General features: G+C 43.2%; 1 protein-coding gene across 6 annotated transcripts in view; it reads left to right on the top strand.

The window, feature by feature from the left end:
- The window catches only part of DYNC2H1 (dynein cytoplasmic 2 heavy chain 1), a 670,805-nt gene that overhangs the window by 618,550 nt on the left and 31,495 nt on the right, over positions 1-20,760 (top strand). For all 6 annotated transcript variants that reach the window (XM_082683959.1, XM_082683958.1, XM_082683962.1 and 3 more), the window contains 2 exons: positions 1,219-1,428; positions 17,519-17,608. In XM_082683959.1, the coding sequence (XP_082540085.1) occupies positions 1,219-1,428; positions 17,519-17,608 (300 nt within the window). The remainder of the gene's footprint in view (positions 1-1,218; positions 1,429-17,518; positions 17,609-20,760) is intronic.

Raw genomic sequence — 20,760 nt, forward strand, 5'->3', positions numbered from 1 at the left:
GGCGCCCTCAGCACTGCGGGGGGACCCCTGCCCACCCGGAGCTCAGGACCCACGGCCAGCTCAGATAGTGTCAGCAAATTTAACAATGAAGTATTTTTTAATTAAGCTGTATACATTTTTTTTGAGATAATGCTATTGCATAATTAAGAGACTATAGTATAGCATAAATATAACTTCGATAGGCACTGGGAACCAAAAAATTCATTTGACCTGACTTATTGTAATATTTGCTTTATTGTGGTTGTGAGGACCTGAACCCACAGTATCTCTGAGGTTTGCCTATATAGCAATAATAGAAACAAAAATGTCTGAATTTGAGGTCTTAGTCTAAATCTGTCTTCAGGTATAATCTTATACTCTTAAGCCAGTAAAATTTATTTAATGGTGATTTATTTAATGGCAATAGCCACGCTAGATCGTCATGTCATTAAATTATTTATCATGCTCAATAGGTGAAAAAGTGCTCTCGTGGGAGGTATGAATGTGGCCAGCATTAGAGCAAAGAGAAGGGATCCTTAACCGGGCCTATAAGCAGAATATATAAAGCTAGGATAACGTATAGTAGGTAAGAGAAAGGGACTCCCTGCGTTTATCTCTTGATTGTATTTTGGCACATTTAGAGTATTATTGGAGGTAATTTTTTTCCCTCTTAACCATATGAGCTCTTCAGATACAATTCCCATTCCTTGAATTTTTCCTACTAATTTGAGAAATCCTAGAAATCCTGGTGTCAGAATCCTTGTTAAAGTATAGATGGAGAAATGAACACGAACTTGTAATAAGACGTAATAACCCCTGATCTTGGGCAAAACATGCGTAGTGTGCTTCTGTAATGTGCGTGTGGGGAATTTTCAGATTGGATTAAATAAGCATTCACGTTTTATTACAAAGCCATAATTTCTTCTCTCATTCACGGTGTCGCTGTTCTGCTCTCTGCATTGGCTTCCAGATGCCATTCCTGCCATCCTTCCGACGTGTTGACTGCTGCCTCTCAGTGTGACTCCCCCATTCTCAGTTCCCATCCCCGCACCACTTCACATGGTGGGGAACTCCCGAATTCCCTTCTTGTGTATTCACCACTGTAATAAACTTGGCCACCAGAAAACAACAGTATTTCAAAACAGAGTGGGACGACAAGGAATTTTCATTTTGAAGTGTTTGGTGTCAGTGATTTGTGCTGCTTTTCAGTAAGTTTGACCTGACATATTATTCTTCTAGAATTCAAACCTGATTCATCAGAAGGTGTCTCCTCCTAATGATCGGCAAGGATCTCCAATATTGTCATTCATCATTCTGGAGCAGTTTAATGCCATTCGCTTAGTCCAAAGCATTCATCAGTCTCTTGCGGCTCTCAGCAAAGTCATCAGAGGAACCACTTTACTGAGTTCGGAAGTACAGAAATTGGCAAGTGCTTTATTAAACCAAAAGGTAAGCCAAAATTAAATGTATATGTTTTTATTTCATTACTAGAAGTGCCTCTTTCATTACGTATACATTTTTCAAGTCTTACAGTTAACAGTAACGGAAAACCCAAGGTAAACTACATAAAGGCAGATAGCAATTACAGGACGGATGGAATGGAAGGATCCAGGGGTAGCCGGGTAGCCGGCACTAAGGCCGCCTGGTGCAGGAGCTTCAGATTGTCATGAGAATCTTAGGATGTTATTTATCTGCCGTCTGGTCATGTGGTGTGTGAGTGCGCATATATGTAGATGTATTTCTATGTGTAGGTATATGTGGACATATGTGTGTATAGGTTTGTGCCCTCCATGTTGATTTCACCTCGGGGCAGGTCGTCTATACATGATGCTGTCCTCTCAGGATGAGTCTTACTGTCTCTGAGCTCCAAGTCCAACAGAAAGAACACCTTTTTCCTGGTGACTCAGGCAGAAGTCTTGGGATTAGCTTTAATCCAAACTGAGTAGCTAGTGGTTGATGCCTGGTCCCTTGACCATTCTCTGTGCAGGATTTGCAAGTTCTCATTGGCTAGGGCTTAAGCCGAATATGTATCCCCACAGCTAGGATGGGTCCAACTCCATCCGTAATGTGGTGTACTCCAGGCTAGGGGGATCGTCACCCCGTGCAAGATCAAGGTACTTTTAGCAGAAGAATGAAAGAAACGTGTCTCTTGCTGAATAATCAGACCACTTCCTGGTTTGCTCAGGGACCTCATTCTGCTGTGTCCTCACGTAGCACAGAGGAAGGACAGAGGAATCAGCCTCTCTCTGGTCCCTTCTTAGGAGGGCATTAGCCCCGTCAGGAGGGCTCCATCCTTACGACCTGTTATCTCCCCAAAGTCTTGTCTCCAAGTACCATCACTAGGGGATTAGGCTTCCGCATATGGATTTGGGGGAGAACATAAGCATTCAGTCCACTGAGATACTCGTCTCTTTTCTGCATAGGCAGAAAGGCATACTCTGGTATTTATGTAGGTGCCTCTCTATATTACACTTTGAATTGAGAAGTACAGCCTCTAAAATACCAGTTTTTGAAGTATTTTTATAATTTGCATGAAAACAAGTTGGCTAAAATTCTTTCCATGGATGAAAGCATGTTTTGCAAAGCACATTCATATTATACCCCAGAGAGTGTCTCTAGAGATGTTTCCTCATGTCCGAGACTTGGATGAGACTAGGCTGACCTTTACAAAGACAAGAGCCATAAAATAGTTTCTGACATTTACTTTCCAATGAGTGTTTTTTTAATTTATTTTTTATTTATTTTCAGCGTAACAGTATTCATTGTTTTTGTGCCACACCCAGTGCTCCATGCAATCCGTGCCCTCTCTAATACCCACCACCTGGTTCCCCCAACCTCCCACCCCCCGCCCCTTCAAACCCCTCAGATTGTTTTTCAGAGTCCATAGTCTCTCATGGTTCACCTCCCCTTCCAATTTCCCCCAACTCCCTTCTCCTCTTCATCTCCCCTTGTCCTCCATGCTATTTGTTATACTCCACACATAAGTGAAATCATATGATAATTGACTCTCTCTGTTTGACTTATTTCACTCAGTATAATCTCTTCTAGTCCCGTCCATGTTGCTACAAAAGTTGGGTATTCATCCTTTCTGATGGAGGCATAAGACTCCATAGTGTATATGGACCACATCTTCCTTATCCATTCATCTGTTAAGGGCATCTTGGTTCTTTCCACAGTTGGGCGACCGTGGCCATTGCTGCTATAAACATTGAGGTACAGATGGCCCTTCTTTTCACTACATCTGTATCTTTGGGGTAAATACCCAGTAGTGTAATTGCAGGGTCATAGGGAAGTTCTATTTTTAATTTCTTGAGGAATCTCCACACTGTTCTCCAATACTTTCCAATGAGTTTTACCAAAAATTGTGAATCTAGTATTATCCCATTCATTTCAAGGTAAAAATTTAATGTTTTATTACATTTGAATGCAACAAGTTCTGTATTCAGTGATATGATTTAATGTAATGTAGGAAATAGTACATGACATTTTCTCATGGTGTCTGACATGACTGGAGTAAGAATTTTCTTAGAATTACAACATTTTTTACTTCTTTGTTTCTGTAAAACTTTTTTTGTAAAAAGTCACAATTATAATTTGTTAAAGAGGAACAGTACTGCTAAATATTGTTACTCTTCTTTTACATATTAGGATACAGCTATAAATTACAAGTTAAAAGATAAGAAATGAAAAGATACAGTACAAAATGATTTCATCTTTCAAATATGCGCTCTGTTCAGATACGCATGTAGAGCTTCACTGTGGAGCATCAAGATGTGTAAGAGCTAGGATCTCCCTGCTGCGTAGTTTTCTCCTTTCACTCTTTTCTCTGCCAGGGTCTTGGTCATTGCTTCTCCAAGTGTGGTCTTCAGAGCAGGAACGTCCACATCACCTGAGAACTTGGTAGCGTGCGTTCTTGGGCCCCACCCCTGACTGTATGACTCACACTCATGTTCCCTGCAGTCTTCATTGTATCAGTCCCTTCAGATGGCTCTGATGCATGCCAGTGTACTAGAAACACATCGTGTAGTCAGAATTCCCATAAAAACTGGTAGAAGCACCTGCTGCATCACCTTCCAGCTTTCCCCACTTCACTCATCACTGTCTGTGACCACCCCCATCACTGGTCTGTAAATCTTAGGGGAAAAGAGAAGATGTTCATTCTTATAGAATGTTTGGGGAAACCTCCAACTTTTCTTAAAGGCTTCCTCTTTTAAAATTTATCTACCTTCATGGAAATAGTGCTTTAAAAAGTCACCAACTATTTTACCTAATGATAATTATTAACAGTGAGTGATTTGCATTTTTCCATTAGAATAAAGTAATACCTTGTGTTTTATGTGACATTTTCCTAGTTCCGAGCACTTTTGCACTCTGCTCTCAATGTGTCCCTTCACTTAGGTCAGAAAGCTAAAGCTAAAAGGAGAAGCTGTCCCATAAAGAGGCCGAGCCCATTCTGCCGTCCTGCCGTTGTGTCTCCTGCATCAGTGCTCTCCCCACCTCCTCCGCCACTGAGTAGTTTGTGCATGCTTCATGCAGTGGCAGGGTCGTCTTTGTCACAAGGGGCACTTAGCAGCTTTGTGAGCACTGAACTCCACATACTCATCTCTGAAGACATATCACGTACCGGGATGGAACCACCCTACCTCCTCATCTCTAGCGTCACTTAAATCCGACTTTTATTAGCTGCACTCACAAATGGGAATCATTTCCTGCTGATTTATGTTAGTACAAGGGGGCCCACGTATATTCTGAATCTCTAGTATCTTGGAATTCTCCTTCAGTATCCCTAATTTAGTACTGTTAATTTGCATGATAAGAGAATATATGCTTTTTTTTTAAGCAAAGATTTTTAACTCCGAAGTTTATTCTTCCCCTTGTCCTTTTTTATTCATTTAGCAAGTGGAAATGGAAGTACGGTGTTCTAAGACTTTGTGCTATCTGTGAAGTTTTATTAGTATTATTGGAGTTTTAGTAATATCACCTAATATTTATTTTTTTTAAAAGGTAGGCTGTAGTAAGTTAAAGATGTGTACTATAAATCCTAAAGCAACCAATAAAAATAAAGTTAAAATACCACAGAGGTATGTGTAATGAGCCAATATAAGACATAAGAGGGAAATACAACCTTTCCTTAAATAGTCCAAAAGAAAGATAAGCAAATAAAGAGAGAAGTGTGAAGTTACCAGTATCAGGAATAAGATAAGAGACATCACTACAGTTTCTACAGACATTAAAAGCATAATAGAATATTTTTTTTTAGAAATTTTTTAAAAAGATTTTATTTACTTATTTGACAGACAGAGATCACAAGTAGGCAGAAAGGCAGGCAGAGAGAGAGAGGAGGGAGCAGACTCCCCACAGAGCAGAGAGCCCGATGTGGGGCTCGATCCCAGGACCCTGGGATCATGACCTGAGCCGAAGGCAGAGGCTTTAACCCACTGAGCCACCCAGGTGCCCCATAATAGAATATTTTTAACAGCTCTATGCTCATAAGTTCAACAACTTAGGTGAGATGTAAGAATTCCTTGAAAGATTCAAACCACCAAAGCTTATTCAAAAGAAATAGTCTAGAACCTATACTTTCTATTAAAGAATTTGAATTTGTTACGAACTTTCCCATGAAGAGAGCTCCTAGAATTTACTGCTGAAATCTAATAAATATTTAAGAAAGAAATAATACCCACTCTATCTAAACTCTTCCAGAAAATAGAAGAGGTAGGAATACGTCCCTGAGCTTCCTGAGACCAGCATTGCCCGATAATAAAAGCTAAGAAGGACAGCATAATACAGAAAATGTGTAGATAAATTTCCTTCCTCACCATAGACCCAAAACTTCTTAACAAGATATTAGGAAATTAAGTTCAACAAAATATGAAAGGGTAAAGTTTATTCTAGGAATATGAGGTTGAATTAAAAAAATGTTATTTATCATTTTAATAGACTAGTAAAAGTTACATGATATTCTCAGTAGACACAGAAAAGGCATTAGACAAAAGTCAACATCCAGTCATGATAAAAGCTTTCAGCAAGTCAGGATTAGAGTAATGGGTCATCTCAACCAGATAAAGGGCATCTGTGAAAAAGCTGTAACATAATAGCAAAGGACCAACTGCTTCCCCCCTTGGAATCAGAAATAAGGCACTGAGGTCCACTCTCACTACTCCTGTCCAGTATTTCACTAGCTAGCACAACAAGTTCAGGAAAAGAAATAAGGCATGCAGACTGGAAAGGAAGAAGGAAGCTTGTCTTTATTTGCAGAGGATATGGTCATCTGTTTTCATTGTTTTAAGGAATCTACCAAAATATTTAGAGCTAGTAAGAACCTTTAAGTTTAACAAGGTTGTGGGATGCAAGGTAAATATATAAAAATGATACATATTCTGGAACCAGCTACTGAAAATTGAAATTAAAAAGTACTCTTTGCAGTAATAGAAAGACCACCTATCAAGGTGAAATTGACAAAAAAGATATGTAACACTTTTGTATTCATTGAAAACCACAAAGCTTTGATGAGTAAAATTAAAGAAGAGCCAAATAAACAGAAAGATGCCCTGAAAGATGTACTGTGTTCATGTATCAGGAGATCCAGCGTTGTTAAGATGCTAATTCTTCCCAAATTAGTCAAGAGATTCAAAACACTGCCAGTCAAAACCTCTACAGAATCTTTTTGTTGTGATTGACAGTTTGTTTCTAATATTTTTTGTAAAAATAAAAAGACCTAGTGTACCCTAAATAGTTTTGGAAAAGAATAAAATGGAAGATCTTGCTCAACTTGATTCCTAGAACTGTTGTGAAGATATGATCAAAGTACTGCGGTCCAGGCATAAAGATAGATATGGAATGGAATGAAGAGTCTGGGAAAAGACCCACTGATGTATGATCAGTTGATTTCACCAAGTATGCTACAGCAATTAAAGAGAGGAAATCTCTTTAATAGACAGTACTAGAACAATTGAAGAGCCAAAGGCAAAAAAAAAAAAAAAAAAGAATTAAAACCCTACCCTTGTATCTCTAAACATACATAAAAAGTATCCCCAAATTGATTATACTCTTTTGAATATAAAAAGTTAGCCACAGGAGAAAGGTTAGCTAGACAGAGACCCAATAAAGGAACATGTATCTAGAATTTTTTTTTTTAAGTACAACTCATTAATGAGAAGACAAGCATTCCAAATTAAAAAAAAACACACACACACAAAAAACACCTTGAATAGACCCTTTAACAAGAGGTATACCTCTTGGTACCACATTTTCTTTATCTATTAATCTATGGATGGACACTTCCCTTCTCTTGGCTATTGCAATAAACAGAGGGGTGCATATATCTTTTCAAATTCATGTTTTTGTCATCTCTGGGTGAATACCTTATAGTGGAATTATAGGATCATACGTTAATTCTATTTTTTGTTTCTATTTCTGCAGACTCCCCACAGAGCAGAGAGCCCGATGTGGGGCTCGATCCCAGGACCCAGTGGCTGCCCCAATTTGCATTCCCACCAGCAGCGCACAGGGGTTCCTTTTCTCCACATCCACGCTAACACTTGTTATTCCTTGTGTGTGTTTTTTTAAAAATATTTATTTATTGGACAGAGAGATCACAAGTAGGCAGAGAGGCAGGCAGAGAGAGAGGAGGAAGCAGGCTCCCCGCTGAGCAGAGAGCCCGATGCATGGCTCGATCCCAGTGCCCTGGAATCATGACCCGAGCTGAAGGCAGAGGCTTAACCCATTGAGCCACCCAGGCGCCCCATTCCTTGTGTTTTTGATTGTAACCATTCTGACAAGTGTATTGAATCATATTGTACACCTGAAACTAAGATAACACTTTTTAATTATACTTAATTAAGGAATAAAAGGAAGATATTCAGATGACAAAGAGGCACATAAAAAAATTCTTAGTATCAAGGGTGCCTGGCTGGCTTAGTCAGTGGAACATGCAACTCTTGATCTTGGGGTCGTGAGTTCAAGCCCCATGTTGGATATAGAGATTACTTACATAAATACACTTAAAAACAATTAAAAATGCTTAGTATCAATCATTAGGAAAATGAATATTAAAATTACAATAAGAATATCAATATATAGAAGTTGCATTTCTATACAGTAGCAGTGAATGCTAGTTCATAGCATTTAGACTATCCAGAATGAAATTAAGAAAGCAACTCCACTGAAAATAGTATTAAAAAGAATAAATACATGGTGATAAAAGTAAGAAAAAGAGAGCAAGGCTTGTATGTTGAAAACTACAAAACATCACTGAAAGAAATTAAAGACTAAAATAAATTAAAAATCATCCTTTGTTTATGGGGGAACTGAGAAGTGAGTATATGGGTACAGAGTAGTTTTAGGGAGTAATGAAAGTCTTCTGAAATTGGAGTTCAGCTGATTGATTTGTGGATATTGAACCATCCTTGCATCCTGGGAATAATCCCATTTTGATCTTGGTGAATGATTATTTTAATGTATTGTTGAATTTGGTTTGCTATTTTGTTGAAGATTTTTGCATCTATGTTCACCAGTGATATTAGCCTGTATTTTTCTTTTTCCTTTCCTTTCCTTTTCTTTCTTCTTTCCTTTCATTCATTCTTTCTCTTTCTGTCTTTCATAATGTCTTTGTGTGGTTTAAGCTGACCTCATAGAATGAATTTAGAAGCATTCTTTACTCTTCTATTTTTTGGAATAATTTGAAATATTAACTCTTTTTTAAATAGTAAAATCCACCTGTGAAGCCATCTGGTCCTAGACTTTTGTTGGGAGATTTTTGATTGCTGATTCAATTTTGTTGCTAGTTATTGGTCTGTTCAGACCTGTTTTTTTTCCTGATTTAGTCTTATAAGAATATTTGTTTTTAGGAATTTATTCCTTCTAGGTTGTCCAATTTGCTGGCATATAGTTTTTTAGAGTAATCTCTTATACTCCTTTGTATTGCTGTGGCATAGGGTACAGCTTCTACTCATTCATTTCGGATAATATTTGAATACTGTCTGGGTTTTTTTTTCTTTCCTTAATGAGTCAGCCTAACAGTTTATCAATTTTGTTTATCTTTTTTAAAAAAAGAACAAGCCCTTAATTTTATTGACCTTTGCTGTTTTGTTTTGTTTTTTTAAAATCTCTGTTTCATTTATTCCCCTCTGATCTTTATTATTTCTTTCCTTCCATTAACTTTGGGTTATGTTGGTTGTTATTGTTCCTTTAGGTGTAAGGTTAGGTTGTTTGGGATTTTTATTGTTTCTTAAAGGAAGCCTTTAACACCGTAAAGTTGCTTCTTCGAAACTGTTTCGCTGTGTCTCAGAGGTTTTGGATCATGCTGCTACCACGTTGATTTGTCTCTGGGTATTTGATCTCCTCTGTTTCTCACCGAGCCTTTGGTTGTTGAGTGTCCACGTGTGTGTGCTTTTCAGGGTGTTTTTCTTGTGATTTCTAGTTTCATATCATTGTGATTGGAAAAGATGCTTGACATGATTCCAACTTTCTTAAGTATTGAGACTTGTTTTTTGGCCTCATGTGTGATCTGTTCTGGAGGATGTTCCGTGTGCCCTTGGAGAGTAAGTGTCTGCATTTTTGAATGGAAGCCTCTGTCTGTATCTCTTAAATCCATCTGACCTCATATGTTGTTCAAGGCCAGTGTTCCTTTATTGACTTTCTACTTGGATGATCTGCCCATTGATGTAAGTAGTGTGTTAAAGCCCCATTATCTGTCAGTGTCTCCCTCTTAGGGAGGTTCATAAAGGAACCTTAATGGTTCCTTTGTGTATTTACATGTCCTTACAGGGATGTAAAGGTGTTTACAGGTTTTGTGTTTTCTTGTTGGATTGATCCTTATCATTATGCAATACACTTCTTTGCCTTTTCTTACAGTCTTTGTTTTGAAGTGTATTTTGTATGATAGAGTATTGCTGCCCTCCTTTTTTTTTTCATTCTGTCTGCATGATGTATCTTCTTCCATCCTTCACTTTCAGTCTGTGTGTGTCTTTAGGTCTAAAATGAGTCCCTTGCAGGCAGCATAAAGATGGGTCTTGATTTTTATCCATTCTGACACCCTCTGTCTTTTGAATGGAGCATTTAGTCCATTTACATTTTAAGTAATTATTTACAGCTTTGTACTTACTGCTGTTTTGTTCACTGTTTTCTGATTGTTTTGTAATTCTTTTCTGTTCATTTCTTCTCTCTTTTCCCTTTTGATTCATGACTTTCTTTAGTGTAAGGCTTGGATTTTTTTCTCTTTCATTTTTTTTGCATCTCTTTTACGCTTTCTTTTTGAGGTTACCATTGTATTGATAGATAATATCTTGTATGAATAGCGAGTATATTAAGTTGATGGTCACTTAAGTTTGAACACATTCTAAAAGCAGTACATTTTACAACCCCCTCCACATTTTACCTATATGTTATAATTTATAGCTTTTTAATTGTGGTCCTTTGACTAATTTTTGTAGATACAGTCGACTTTATTACATTCGTATTTTAACCTTCAAATGGGCTTTTATAAGTGATTAATTTACTACCTTTAAGTTTGCTTTTACCAGTAAAATTTTTCCATTTCACAATTTTTTACTTGAAAAAGTTTCTTGAACATTTTTTGTAAGGCCTGGTTGGTGGTGGTAAACTCCTTTAATTTTTGTTTATCTGAGAGACACTATTTCTCCTTTAATTCTAAATGATAATCTTCCCAGGTAGAGTATTTTTGGCTACAGGTTTTTCCTATTAGCACTTTGAATATATCTTACCACCCCCTTCTAGTCTGCAAAGTTTCTGTTAAAAAATCAAATCATAGCCTTGTAGGAATTCCTTCCTATGTAACTAGTTGTTTTTCTCATGCCACTTTCAAGATTCTCTCTTCATCTTTTATTTTTGGCATTTTAGTTATTATGTGTCTTTTTGTGGCCTCTGGGTTCTCTGTGTTTCCTTCTCAGTTTAGGGTTGTTTTCAGCAATCATTTCTCCCAAGTCTGTTTTCTTCCCTTTCTCTCTTCTCCTCTTGGGACTCCTGTACTGTGAATATTATGACACTTGATATTGTTGTAGATATCCTTAACTGCTCCTTATTGTTGTTGTTGTTGTTCTTTTTATTAATTAATTAATTTATTTATGTATTAATTTTTTGGCTGTTCACCCTGGTTGCCTCCTACCACTCTGCAGATCGCTTATCCATCCTGCATCCTCTAGTGTGTGGATGATCCCCTCTAGTGTGCTTTTCGTTTTAGTTCTTATATTTTCAGCTCTGTCTGGTTCCTTTTTATATTTTCTATTTCTTTATTGAAGTTCTCACTGAGTTCTTTCTTCTGTCCAGTCTAGTGAATACCTTTATAGTTATTACTTTGAACTCCCTATCAGGCGATCCCCCTTTTTCAAAACAAATTTTGAACCGAATCCTTTTTACCGCACACACTGTAACATCTCATTGCAGCTTCTAGTGCTTGAGTAAGCATTGGTTACGAGGATGTCTCCCAGTTTCGGGGACTACAGGAGACTCGAGTCCACGGAAGCTTCCCAGACATTTCCTCTGACCTCAGCAGGTGCGTGCTGTGGGTTACTGGTATCCCCTGCACAGGCAGACGTCAGCACTTGGCTTTTCTGAGTGCAGGGACAGGGTTCGGCAATCTGAAAGACAGCTCCACTGTTCAACACACGAAAATGAGTCACTCAGCATAGTGCTGTGTTTAAGGTTCATGAAATCAACACTGAAATTGTAGAGGAGAAATGAAGATATCCAAGATTATACTACAGTACTTCCTTGTTCAGGCCACTGAAACTTCCCCTTGCTCCGTTTCTAAATATTTGTAACGGGGCTCACGGTGACGCCTCCATCTGCGGGTCGTTTTGAAGAGCAGAGATGCATGGAGGTCCCACGCTTGGAACAGCGCGTGCCCTGGCCAAGCCCAGACTGCACCCGTGTTTGCCGTCCTCACCGGTCTCCTCTTGTGCCGGTGGCCGTCCTCGCTGGCTTCTGCCTCACGTAGCACGGCAGCTTCTCGACTCCCTTCCTGCCATCATGTTCATGCCCAAGTGCACTTCTTCCTGCACCTACCGGGTAATCTCCCATTCAAGTCAGGTTGGGTCCCGTGCCCCGTTCAAGCTTAATTGGGTCTTGTTGTCCTTGCTTTCCTGATTAAACTCCTTAGTGTGGACTCCAAAGAGCCTCTTGGTCTGGTCCTTACTTAATTAATTTCTCCCCTATTAATTGTTCTCCCTTTTCCTCCCGGAGTGTAGACTGTTTCACCCCTTGAGATCTACCCGGTGTTATCTCACCGGAAAGCCTTCAATGATGCTCGCCCTTGTGGGCAGTGTGGACGTGGTGGACACTAGCTCTGTGTTTCCTGAGCACAGTTCCTGTGTTATTGGGGAGCTGGCTGTACAGACTGCAGTGTCTCTTCTGTGTCCCTGCCTCCTCGCACAGGCTGTCACAAACAGTGGGTGTGGTCATCGTGTGACCAGAGCACCTAACGAGTGACTGACAGACAGCGGCTGGGTAGCACAAGCTTGCTGAATAACCGCGTACTTGACTGGTGCTTGAAGGGGGTAGAGCGTGAACAATGGCCCCTCCCCTGTTCTGCTTCTGTGACATCTGTTAGGGAAGAGATCGGGAGCAAAAAGAGGTCCTGTTTAGTTTAATCTGGGGCTTCACTTCTATAACATTTAGTTTAGGAAAAAAAAAAAAAAAAACCTGGTACATTAACCTGTTCTAAGCCTTCGTTTTCCCATCATTACAGTTTTTAATTCCCAATTCGTAGTTGTCTTGCATTGAACCTCACGTGGTGCCGGGTGCGTCGAGCAGGATGGGAAGGGCTGATGCTGACAGACACACAGACCCGGCGGGGAGGTGGTCTCGGCTGCACCGTGGACATGGCCTTCACCTGTTCCTGGCTTCACCTGCTCCAGGCGGGCTCTCCTGTCCCTGTGCCCTCTTCATCTTCTGTGCCATGGCAGTGGGAGGAGTCCTTGCTCCTGAGGGTCATCGTGAGGGGCAAGAGACAGGGCCGCTCACGCACCAGCACCGTGGTGCACAGAGGTGGCATCCAGGTGGTGTCCGCTGCGCTCGCTCCCTCCCATTCTTTCTGCGCTTGCCGAAATCCCACACAGCTCTCAGAACGTCACACCACATCCTTTACTATGACTTCCTGGATTTAATCATTTTTTAACCTTTTAAAATTAATTATTTTTATTAACATATGATGTATTATTTGCCCCAGGGGTACAGGTCTGTGAATTGTGAGGCTTACATTTAATTGTTTCTATAGAAATGTCCGAACATGCTATGTGACACATTCTTGATATTTGTACTTGACAGAGTCTGGTTTCCTGTGTACGGTGTAGCGATTGCCATTCACATGCATTAGGAAGTGACCTCCCGTCCCCAGCCGAAGCTGTCACCGTAGTAACTGTGTTCCTTATTATGTACATTGCACCCCCATGTCTTATTTATTTTCTAACTGTAAGATTGTACCTTTTATTTTATTTTTATTATTCAGGTTTTTTTTATATACATACTACATTAGTCACCCTACAGGTCGTACTTTCTAGTCCCCTACCCTTCCTCTCCTCTGGCAACTGCCTGTTTGTTCTCTGTATTTGTGGGTCTCTGTTTTCTTCTGTTTGTTGTTTTTTAGATTCCACATAGAGGTAAAGTCATACAGTATAATAATTATACCTAGTTTAATAGCCTCTAGGTTCACCCATATTGTCCCAAATAGTTTCCTTCTTTTTCAGGATGGAAAGAGAGAGAGTGTGTGGCAGCTCCTTGTCCATTCGCCCACTGATGAGCACGTGGTTCCTTCCATGTCTTGGTCCTTGTAAGGATGGCACGTTGAATGGAAGCGTGCATGTGTATTCTGGAATCGTCCTTTTCACTTTCCGGTCAGGCCAGATGTTTTTCAGAGCTGTGATAGTGCCCAGCTGCAGGGCACTTTCCTGCCGTTGTCCCCTGGGGTTTCCTTGGTGGGTGGGGCCTGTAGTCAGACCAGACGCCTGCCCCAGCCCGCTGTGGGGGCTGCCGTCCTGCTGGCGAGTGTGGTCATTGTCCTTGCTCCGTCAGTGAGGCCACAGCTAGGCTTTGGGTGGGTGATGCTGCGGGCAGGGCAGCAGGAGCGTGTTCATAAGGAAGCGTGCGTGGGAGCTACGGTGTTACCAGCAGATTCGGTGGATGGTGTGCTCACTCCCCTGGTGTCCGCGTGTGCAGGCTGCTGTGTGGAGGGGAGAAATGGTGCTCACAAACTCTTTTGTTCTTGAAAAGGTCTCCTAAGTACTCCCGACCCTCTGTACTGTTCTGAGATTAGCACTGTCCATAGTCATCGCTCAACTGGTGAACAGAGAGAGCTTGACCATTCGCTGATGGTTTGACCCTGACCCTGATGTTGGTAACTCTCACGATAGTGGTAAATTGCCTTACAGCTTCAAGGCATAAAACAGCAGAACTTCCCGTGTCTCTGCTCCTGTGGGCAGGAGTCGTGGTGGGACTCAGCGTGCACTCTGTGCCAGGCCCCCACACCCTGCAGTCAGGGGTCAGCTGGGGCTGCTGTCATCACTGTCTCTGAGGGCACAGACAGCCTGGCAGCCGGCAGCCTCTGGTCCCTGCTGACTGCTGCCAGACGCTGTCAGTTCCTTTCTCCACGGGCAGCTCGGTATGGAAGCGCACAGCACAGCAGACACGGAGAGCAGGGGTGGGGGAGACGGGGGGGGGGAGGAGGCTAGCAAGAGCCTTGTTGCCCGGTGGCACCTCAGCACTTTCACTGTGCTCTTCCGTTCAAGTCACGTCACTGGACCCAGTTCTGCTCCAGGTGAGGGCATCCACCAGGCCATAGACACCCAGTGGCTAGGTCACCAGGAGCACCTTGGAGCTTCCCCATCACAGTGACATACCACTTGATGTAACACACGCCACAGAGAAGCTTTCTTTCTGCAGCAGGAAAGCCTAATACTGAGAACGTGACAACCTGGTGTATCAGTTATTAATTGCCACCTGGTGGACCTCCCTGAGACTTACTGGCTGAAAGCAAGCGGAATTGGTTATGTAGCGCCTGCGCAAGGAGTTGTGGCTGGGTGTGGGGCGCAGGCTGGTCTCGGCTGAGCTTCCAGTGGGGGGACCTGCTCGCTGGCTGATCGTGACAGAGCCGGCCAGCTGGTGCTGATGGCTGGCCGCGGGGTGGGTGCTCTGCTGGATGGGTGGCTGGAGGCCTTGGGTGCCCCTTGTGCGGACATCCCTACCCGGTCTCTGCACACAGCCTGCTTCGCTTCCGTGCCCTATTAGATCCTGGCTCTGAGAGCATATACCCCAGGAAGCAGAGCCGGAGAGCCACTAACCTGTGAAGGCCTAGACCTGAACCCTGAATGTGAGGCCGCATCACACCTGCAGTATTGTAGTTGTCACCAAGCTCGTACTCATGGGGCGGGGACAGGGGCCTCATCTCTTCCTGGGAGGACACCAAAATCCCCATCAGTCACTCACCATATGGCAGAGTCCACCAACACCTGCTGGCTTAAAATGTCATTGTAGAAACTCCTTTATTTTAAGTTTGGAAACCTGAGATGTGGATTGGGTTTGGTGAAGACAGCTTGTCCCTTCCTCACCGCTGTGCATGCAGCTGGCGGGTCAGTGCTGATGGAGAACCAGGAGCCTCCGGCCATCTCCACGGGGGCCTCTCCCAAAACTGGGCTTCTAGATCTGGTGGATGGTTCCAAGTCTCACAAGATAGGAGATAGCAGCATCTGATTGATTGATTGATTGATTGATTGATTTGACAGACAGAGGTCACAAGCAGTCAGAGAGAGAGAGAGAGGGAAGCAAACTCCCTGCTGAGCAGAGAGCCTGATGCGGGGCTCGATCCCAGAACCCTGGAATCATGACCTGAGCCGAAGGCAGAGGCTTAACCCACTGAGCCACCCAGGCACCCCTGATTTCTTAGGCCTGGACCTGGAGACTGGCACGGGGTCACCGCTGCCATGCTTACGGGACCATTATTTAAGGAGAGGGGCACTCCTTTGGGTCCCTGGGCGAGAAGCCTTGGACACTTGGGGACCTGTTTGAAAACCACAGCACCTGTCTTAGTTCAGAGCACCGTTCAGGCACTTTTCTGCCGTATTCTAAGGAAAGCTTACTTCACACGTGTGAAGTCATTGAACGGGATATTTCTAAGGCTCTTTTATGCTGTGAATTCCCGTCATCTTATAATTTCTGTTTTCCGTGTGTTGTTGGTCTATTCCCTGGTGTTGTATCTTTACTGTGTAATCAGGCAGTGCTTGGGGGTATGAAATTGATGTTTTCTCCTTATAATAATAATAATTACTTACTATTATTACACTTAAGAAGTTTGAATATTTATATAATGTTTGGAAAGTCCAGCAAACCCTCGTAGAAAAGGTATGATGAACATGAACTTGAAGAATGTTGTAAAGAATTATGTTTTTGTAGAGAATACCAGTTAGTAGAAGGTCAGTATTTAAAAGATAACTCTTTTGGAATGGTTTTATTTACCTATATTTAACTTTAATTGAGAGCACTTTTAAAATTTCTTCTCGCTTCATCATGTAGTTCAAGGTGGTTTTGGGGATGAAATTTCCATTATACTTCTCTGTTTAGAGTTTGAAGAAATTCTGAAGGAACCAAGACTTTTTTAAAATCTTTACCACTTATAAAGTGAACTTGTCTATTTTAATTTGATTTCTTTGTGTGCTAGATACTGTTTTTAGAAAATACAGTTTGCTACTTTGTACATAGCAGTTTGCTTATTGTTTCAAAACTGTTACTTTAAAAAATCCTATTTTTTTCAAGTTTCTATTTAAATTCTAGTTAGTTAACATATGTGAAGGAATTGGTTTCAGGAGTATAATTTACTGATCCATCACGTACACACCACCCAGGGCTCATCACGACCCGTGCCCTCCTTGATGCCCATCCCCCATCTAGCCCGCCCCTTCTGTCTCTTCCCCCATCAGTACTACAGGTCCCTGCAGTCAAGCATCTCTTGTGGTTCCCTTCCCTCCTTCTTTCCCCCTTCCCCTGTGTTCACCTGTTTGTTTCTTAAATTCCACGTATGGTGAAATCACGTGGTGTTTCTCTTTCTCTGACCGACTGATGTCGCTCAGCATAACCCCCTCTAGTTCCATCCATGTTATTGCAAATGGCAAGGTCTCATTCCATTTAAGGGCCGAGTAATATTCCGTTGTCTGCACAGACCACCTTCTCTTTATCCGTGCATCTGTCGTCATTTAGAGCTACCCTCCATCCAGCAGTCGCGCTACTAGGTATTTGCCAAAAGGATACAGAACCACCGTCTCAAAGAGGTGCACACTCCCGTGTTTATAGCCGCATCAACAATAGCCAAGTTAGAACAATATCCTTTTAGAGAAACAGATTAATTCATTCTGTCTCTGTCATTTATTTTTATTATAATAAGATCAAAGGAAAACAGATGTATCTTAAGGAAATACATTCATGATACACATAATGTGGATTATGCCAAAATATTTCCCCATCACATTAGTGTTAAAGGTCTTTTGTATGTAATACTATACATGGAAACTTAATTTGGACCCTTTTTCGGTTGCAGTGTCCTCTTGCATGGCAGAGCAAGTGGGAAGGCCCTGAAGATCCCTTACAGTACCTGCGTGGTCTGGTAGCTCGAGCCCTCGCCATCCAGGTAAGAGCGCACTACTGAGCGGCACGTGGAGGGTGCCGTGCATTGGGGACCCATGGACACGTGGCTGTACAGAGAGTGTGAGGTCATGTCCTCTGCTGTTCTCAGTGTAGAAAGGGCACTCCTTTAAAATGGTCGTGTGGGGTTTTTTGCTCACTTCCTACCTTTTGGGAATGTGAAGATGTAAATGTAGTCACGTTTACTGTATGTGAGTCAGACGGTCGGTAACTGACACCGATTCCTAGCTGTGACTAAGTCACTGTAGAGCATGACCCCTCCCCGGAGGGAGCTGCTATTTTCCTTTTTTTTCTTTTCTTAGCAAATCAAGTTTTTTTTCTGAGGGACCAGTCAGGGAACTTGCAGGAAAACTGAGTGGAATGAGGAATGGTCTAGAGTCATTTTCTGGAAGGAGTAGCACATGCTGCTGGTTAGCGGGGTGAGCAGCATGTGGTTTCGCGGTGTCTCACTCCCTTCATCTTGTGCTGCCGCACCTGCTACACAAATGGCTTCTTTACCATGACTGCTGTGGTCGTGAGGCCTCCTTGAGGAAGCACGTCCAGCTGCAGCTGTGTCACCACTCATGCCGGCTCCGCCTTTGAACCCCTGGACATCTTTGAACTAGACTCTGGGTTCTTCCTGCTTAGAGTTTGCCCTGTCTCTTTCTGGAACCTCCCGACTCAGCCTGGAATCCACAGCCCATAACTTTATCCCCTTTCAGAAACTTCATTATCTTGTCTCACTCTCCCTCGTGCCTCATCCTTCCTAGAAAGAGGGCCCTAGGGTTAGTCTCTGTCCACACACAAGCTGCTGAGCTCAGGGGCTGCACAGGGTCCCATGCCGGAAGGGCTGGCCCTGCCCCTGGTTCCACCAGGCCTCTTCCCTCAGTGCACTGCTTTCCTGAAAACCATTCTGTCACCACCTCCCCTTTCCCTTGGCCCAACCCCTCACATTCTGCATTACAGAGAAAATTCAAGCTGTGAAATGGGACCCTTTGAGAAGTCCCACCCTGCCCTCTCCTCTTTGTGCTAGTACAGAAGAAGTTGACCTTCTGCGGGTGAAGGCTCCTCTTTGACCCAAGTGCTGGACTTTGCTGTTCTTAGCTCGGGGGCACTGCCTGCAGGGGCTCGGCCCTTCCTCTGCTCCTCCTCTCCCCTCCCTTCCTGCTCTGTTGTGTCCCTCTACAAATGAGACCTCTTTCAAGGGGCCAAGCTCGTCAGAACATTTGTTTGGCTTCTAATATGACTAATCTCTGGGTTGTAGGATTATTGGAGAAAAAATTACTGGATCTGAAAATGACTTTAAAATCAGCAGGCAGAGAAGAACCAGTCAGGACTGATTTTCTGTCTGTCCCTGTGCCTAGACATACACATAAGCAGTAAATGGCAGAAGATGGGAGCGAAGGAAGGAGGGAAGGAGGGTGGGGGTAGGGACGAAGGACACAGTAGTTCACACATAACTCAGGAAAACAGAATGCTCCCAAGTTCTTGGTGTGTTCTGACTGCACGGCTGTGATCATGTGTCCGTTCACGCGTTGTTAGCATTCCTCACTGTACTTATCAGGGGCAGGAACTGTCTTTATTAGCTGGAAATAGTAGCCTACACTACCCTGTGTCATAGATGTGCATATGCGCTTAATTATGTGCATATGACCGTAAACATGTGGATATTGCATTTAACATATAAAACAGTTTTTCATGAATTACAATTTTCTGGCACGATCGTTGATACTAAGTGTGTTTAATACCCATCATCACAGCTGAAAACCTTTCCACTGTCACTTACACTGTAATTTCTTAAAACCTTTATAGTCATTTCGCCTGAATTGTCATGGTAAAGCACCCTCCTGGCCCTTGACCTTAGCTTGTCTCCTGTCCTTCTAACCAGGGAATAGCAATATTTGTCATTTCAGCCACCACTTAGGAGCATGGTTTTTTCCACTTGTTTTTTTTTCCTATCTTAATTTTTGTGTGTGTGGTTATAAACGTACAGAGTTGACTACCTTCCTGTGGTAACTTCTGGCATCTGGAACTCACAGGTGCCATCTATATGTCCCGGGTCAGGGTCCAGAGCAGCTTGGAGCCGTGCGGATGGGGAATATACGGGCTAGACACACTGCGGGGGTAGTCAGGGTAAGGACACACAGGCACTGTTGGTGCTGCGTGACGATGGCAGCTCGGGTGCTTGTGATGCTGGGACGCTGAGACTGCCTCGGGCAGGTGTGCAGAGTTCACAACCCAGAGCGCATGATTTGGAGGCGGGATGTAGAAGGAAAAGAGCACTGCTGGGGGTGTCCCCCATGGAGCCTGCTCGCGACAGGGTTCCGAGCAGATAAGTGGAGCCTGGCCCGGGTGAGGTAGTGTCCGTGCACTGATGCCTTGATTCCTTCATTCAGTCAAGGTACCGGGAGCAGCTGCTTGAAGTGGGGCGTGAGGGAAACGGTCAGGAAGGTGGTACAGTTGCTGCCTCGCAGGTGTCATTTCTGACCTAAAGTTTCCACCGAGGCGTCCAGCCCTTCTCTGAGGTAGCCGTGCAGAGTGGTGAACAGACACGCTGTGTTCTAGGGAACTGTCCTTGCAGTGTCTCAGAGAAGAGGGACAACAGAATCAGCAATGGTACACACCCTGCAGGAAGTATGGTGCCCTGGAGCAAGCAGCAGGAGGTCCCGGGCGACAGGGAGCAGGGGAGCGATACCCGGCCTAGGGCGCAGGAGGACTTAGCCCACCACGGGGGAGAGGCCAGAGTGCGCCAGGCAAGGGGAGGGCAGGCGTCCAGAGGAAGCCCGGGGCTTTTACGTAGCACTGAGCACAGGGAGGAGAGGGGCACAGAGAGTAGGCGGGAGGGGCAGGAAGGGTCAAGTCACAAGACCTTATGAAGGAATGACGGTTGATCCTTGGGAACCTCTTGCAGATCCCAAGGAAGGGAAACTAGATCATTTTAGAGGTGAAGATTGCATGTGGCGTCTTAGTCCGCTGTGTGGCCAGGGGTTGAAGATTGAAGGCTGGTGATTTGTGGAGAGCTAGAGACTCCCTACGCCCCCAAGGAGTCGCCGCTGAAGAGTCTTCGGGGATCCTGGCGTCCATTCTCTGGGCTCCTCTCAGCAAGGTCTTCTAGAGCAAGAACTGCCCCCACCCCCGTATTTCTAATATAGCATACTG

Source organism: Mustela nivalis (assembly GCF_964662115.1).
Source record: "Mustela nivalis genome assembly, chromosome: 9".
Lineage (NCBI taxonomy): Eukaryota > Metazoa > Chordata > Mammalia > Carnivora > Mustelidae > Mustela > Mustela nivalis.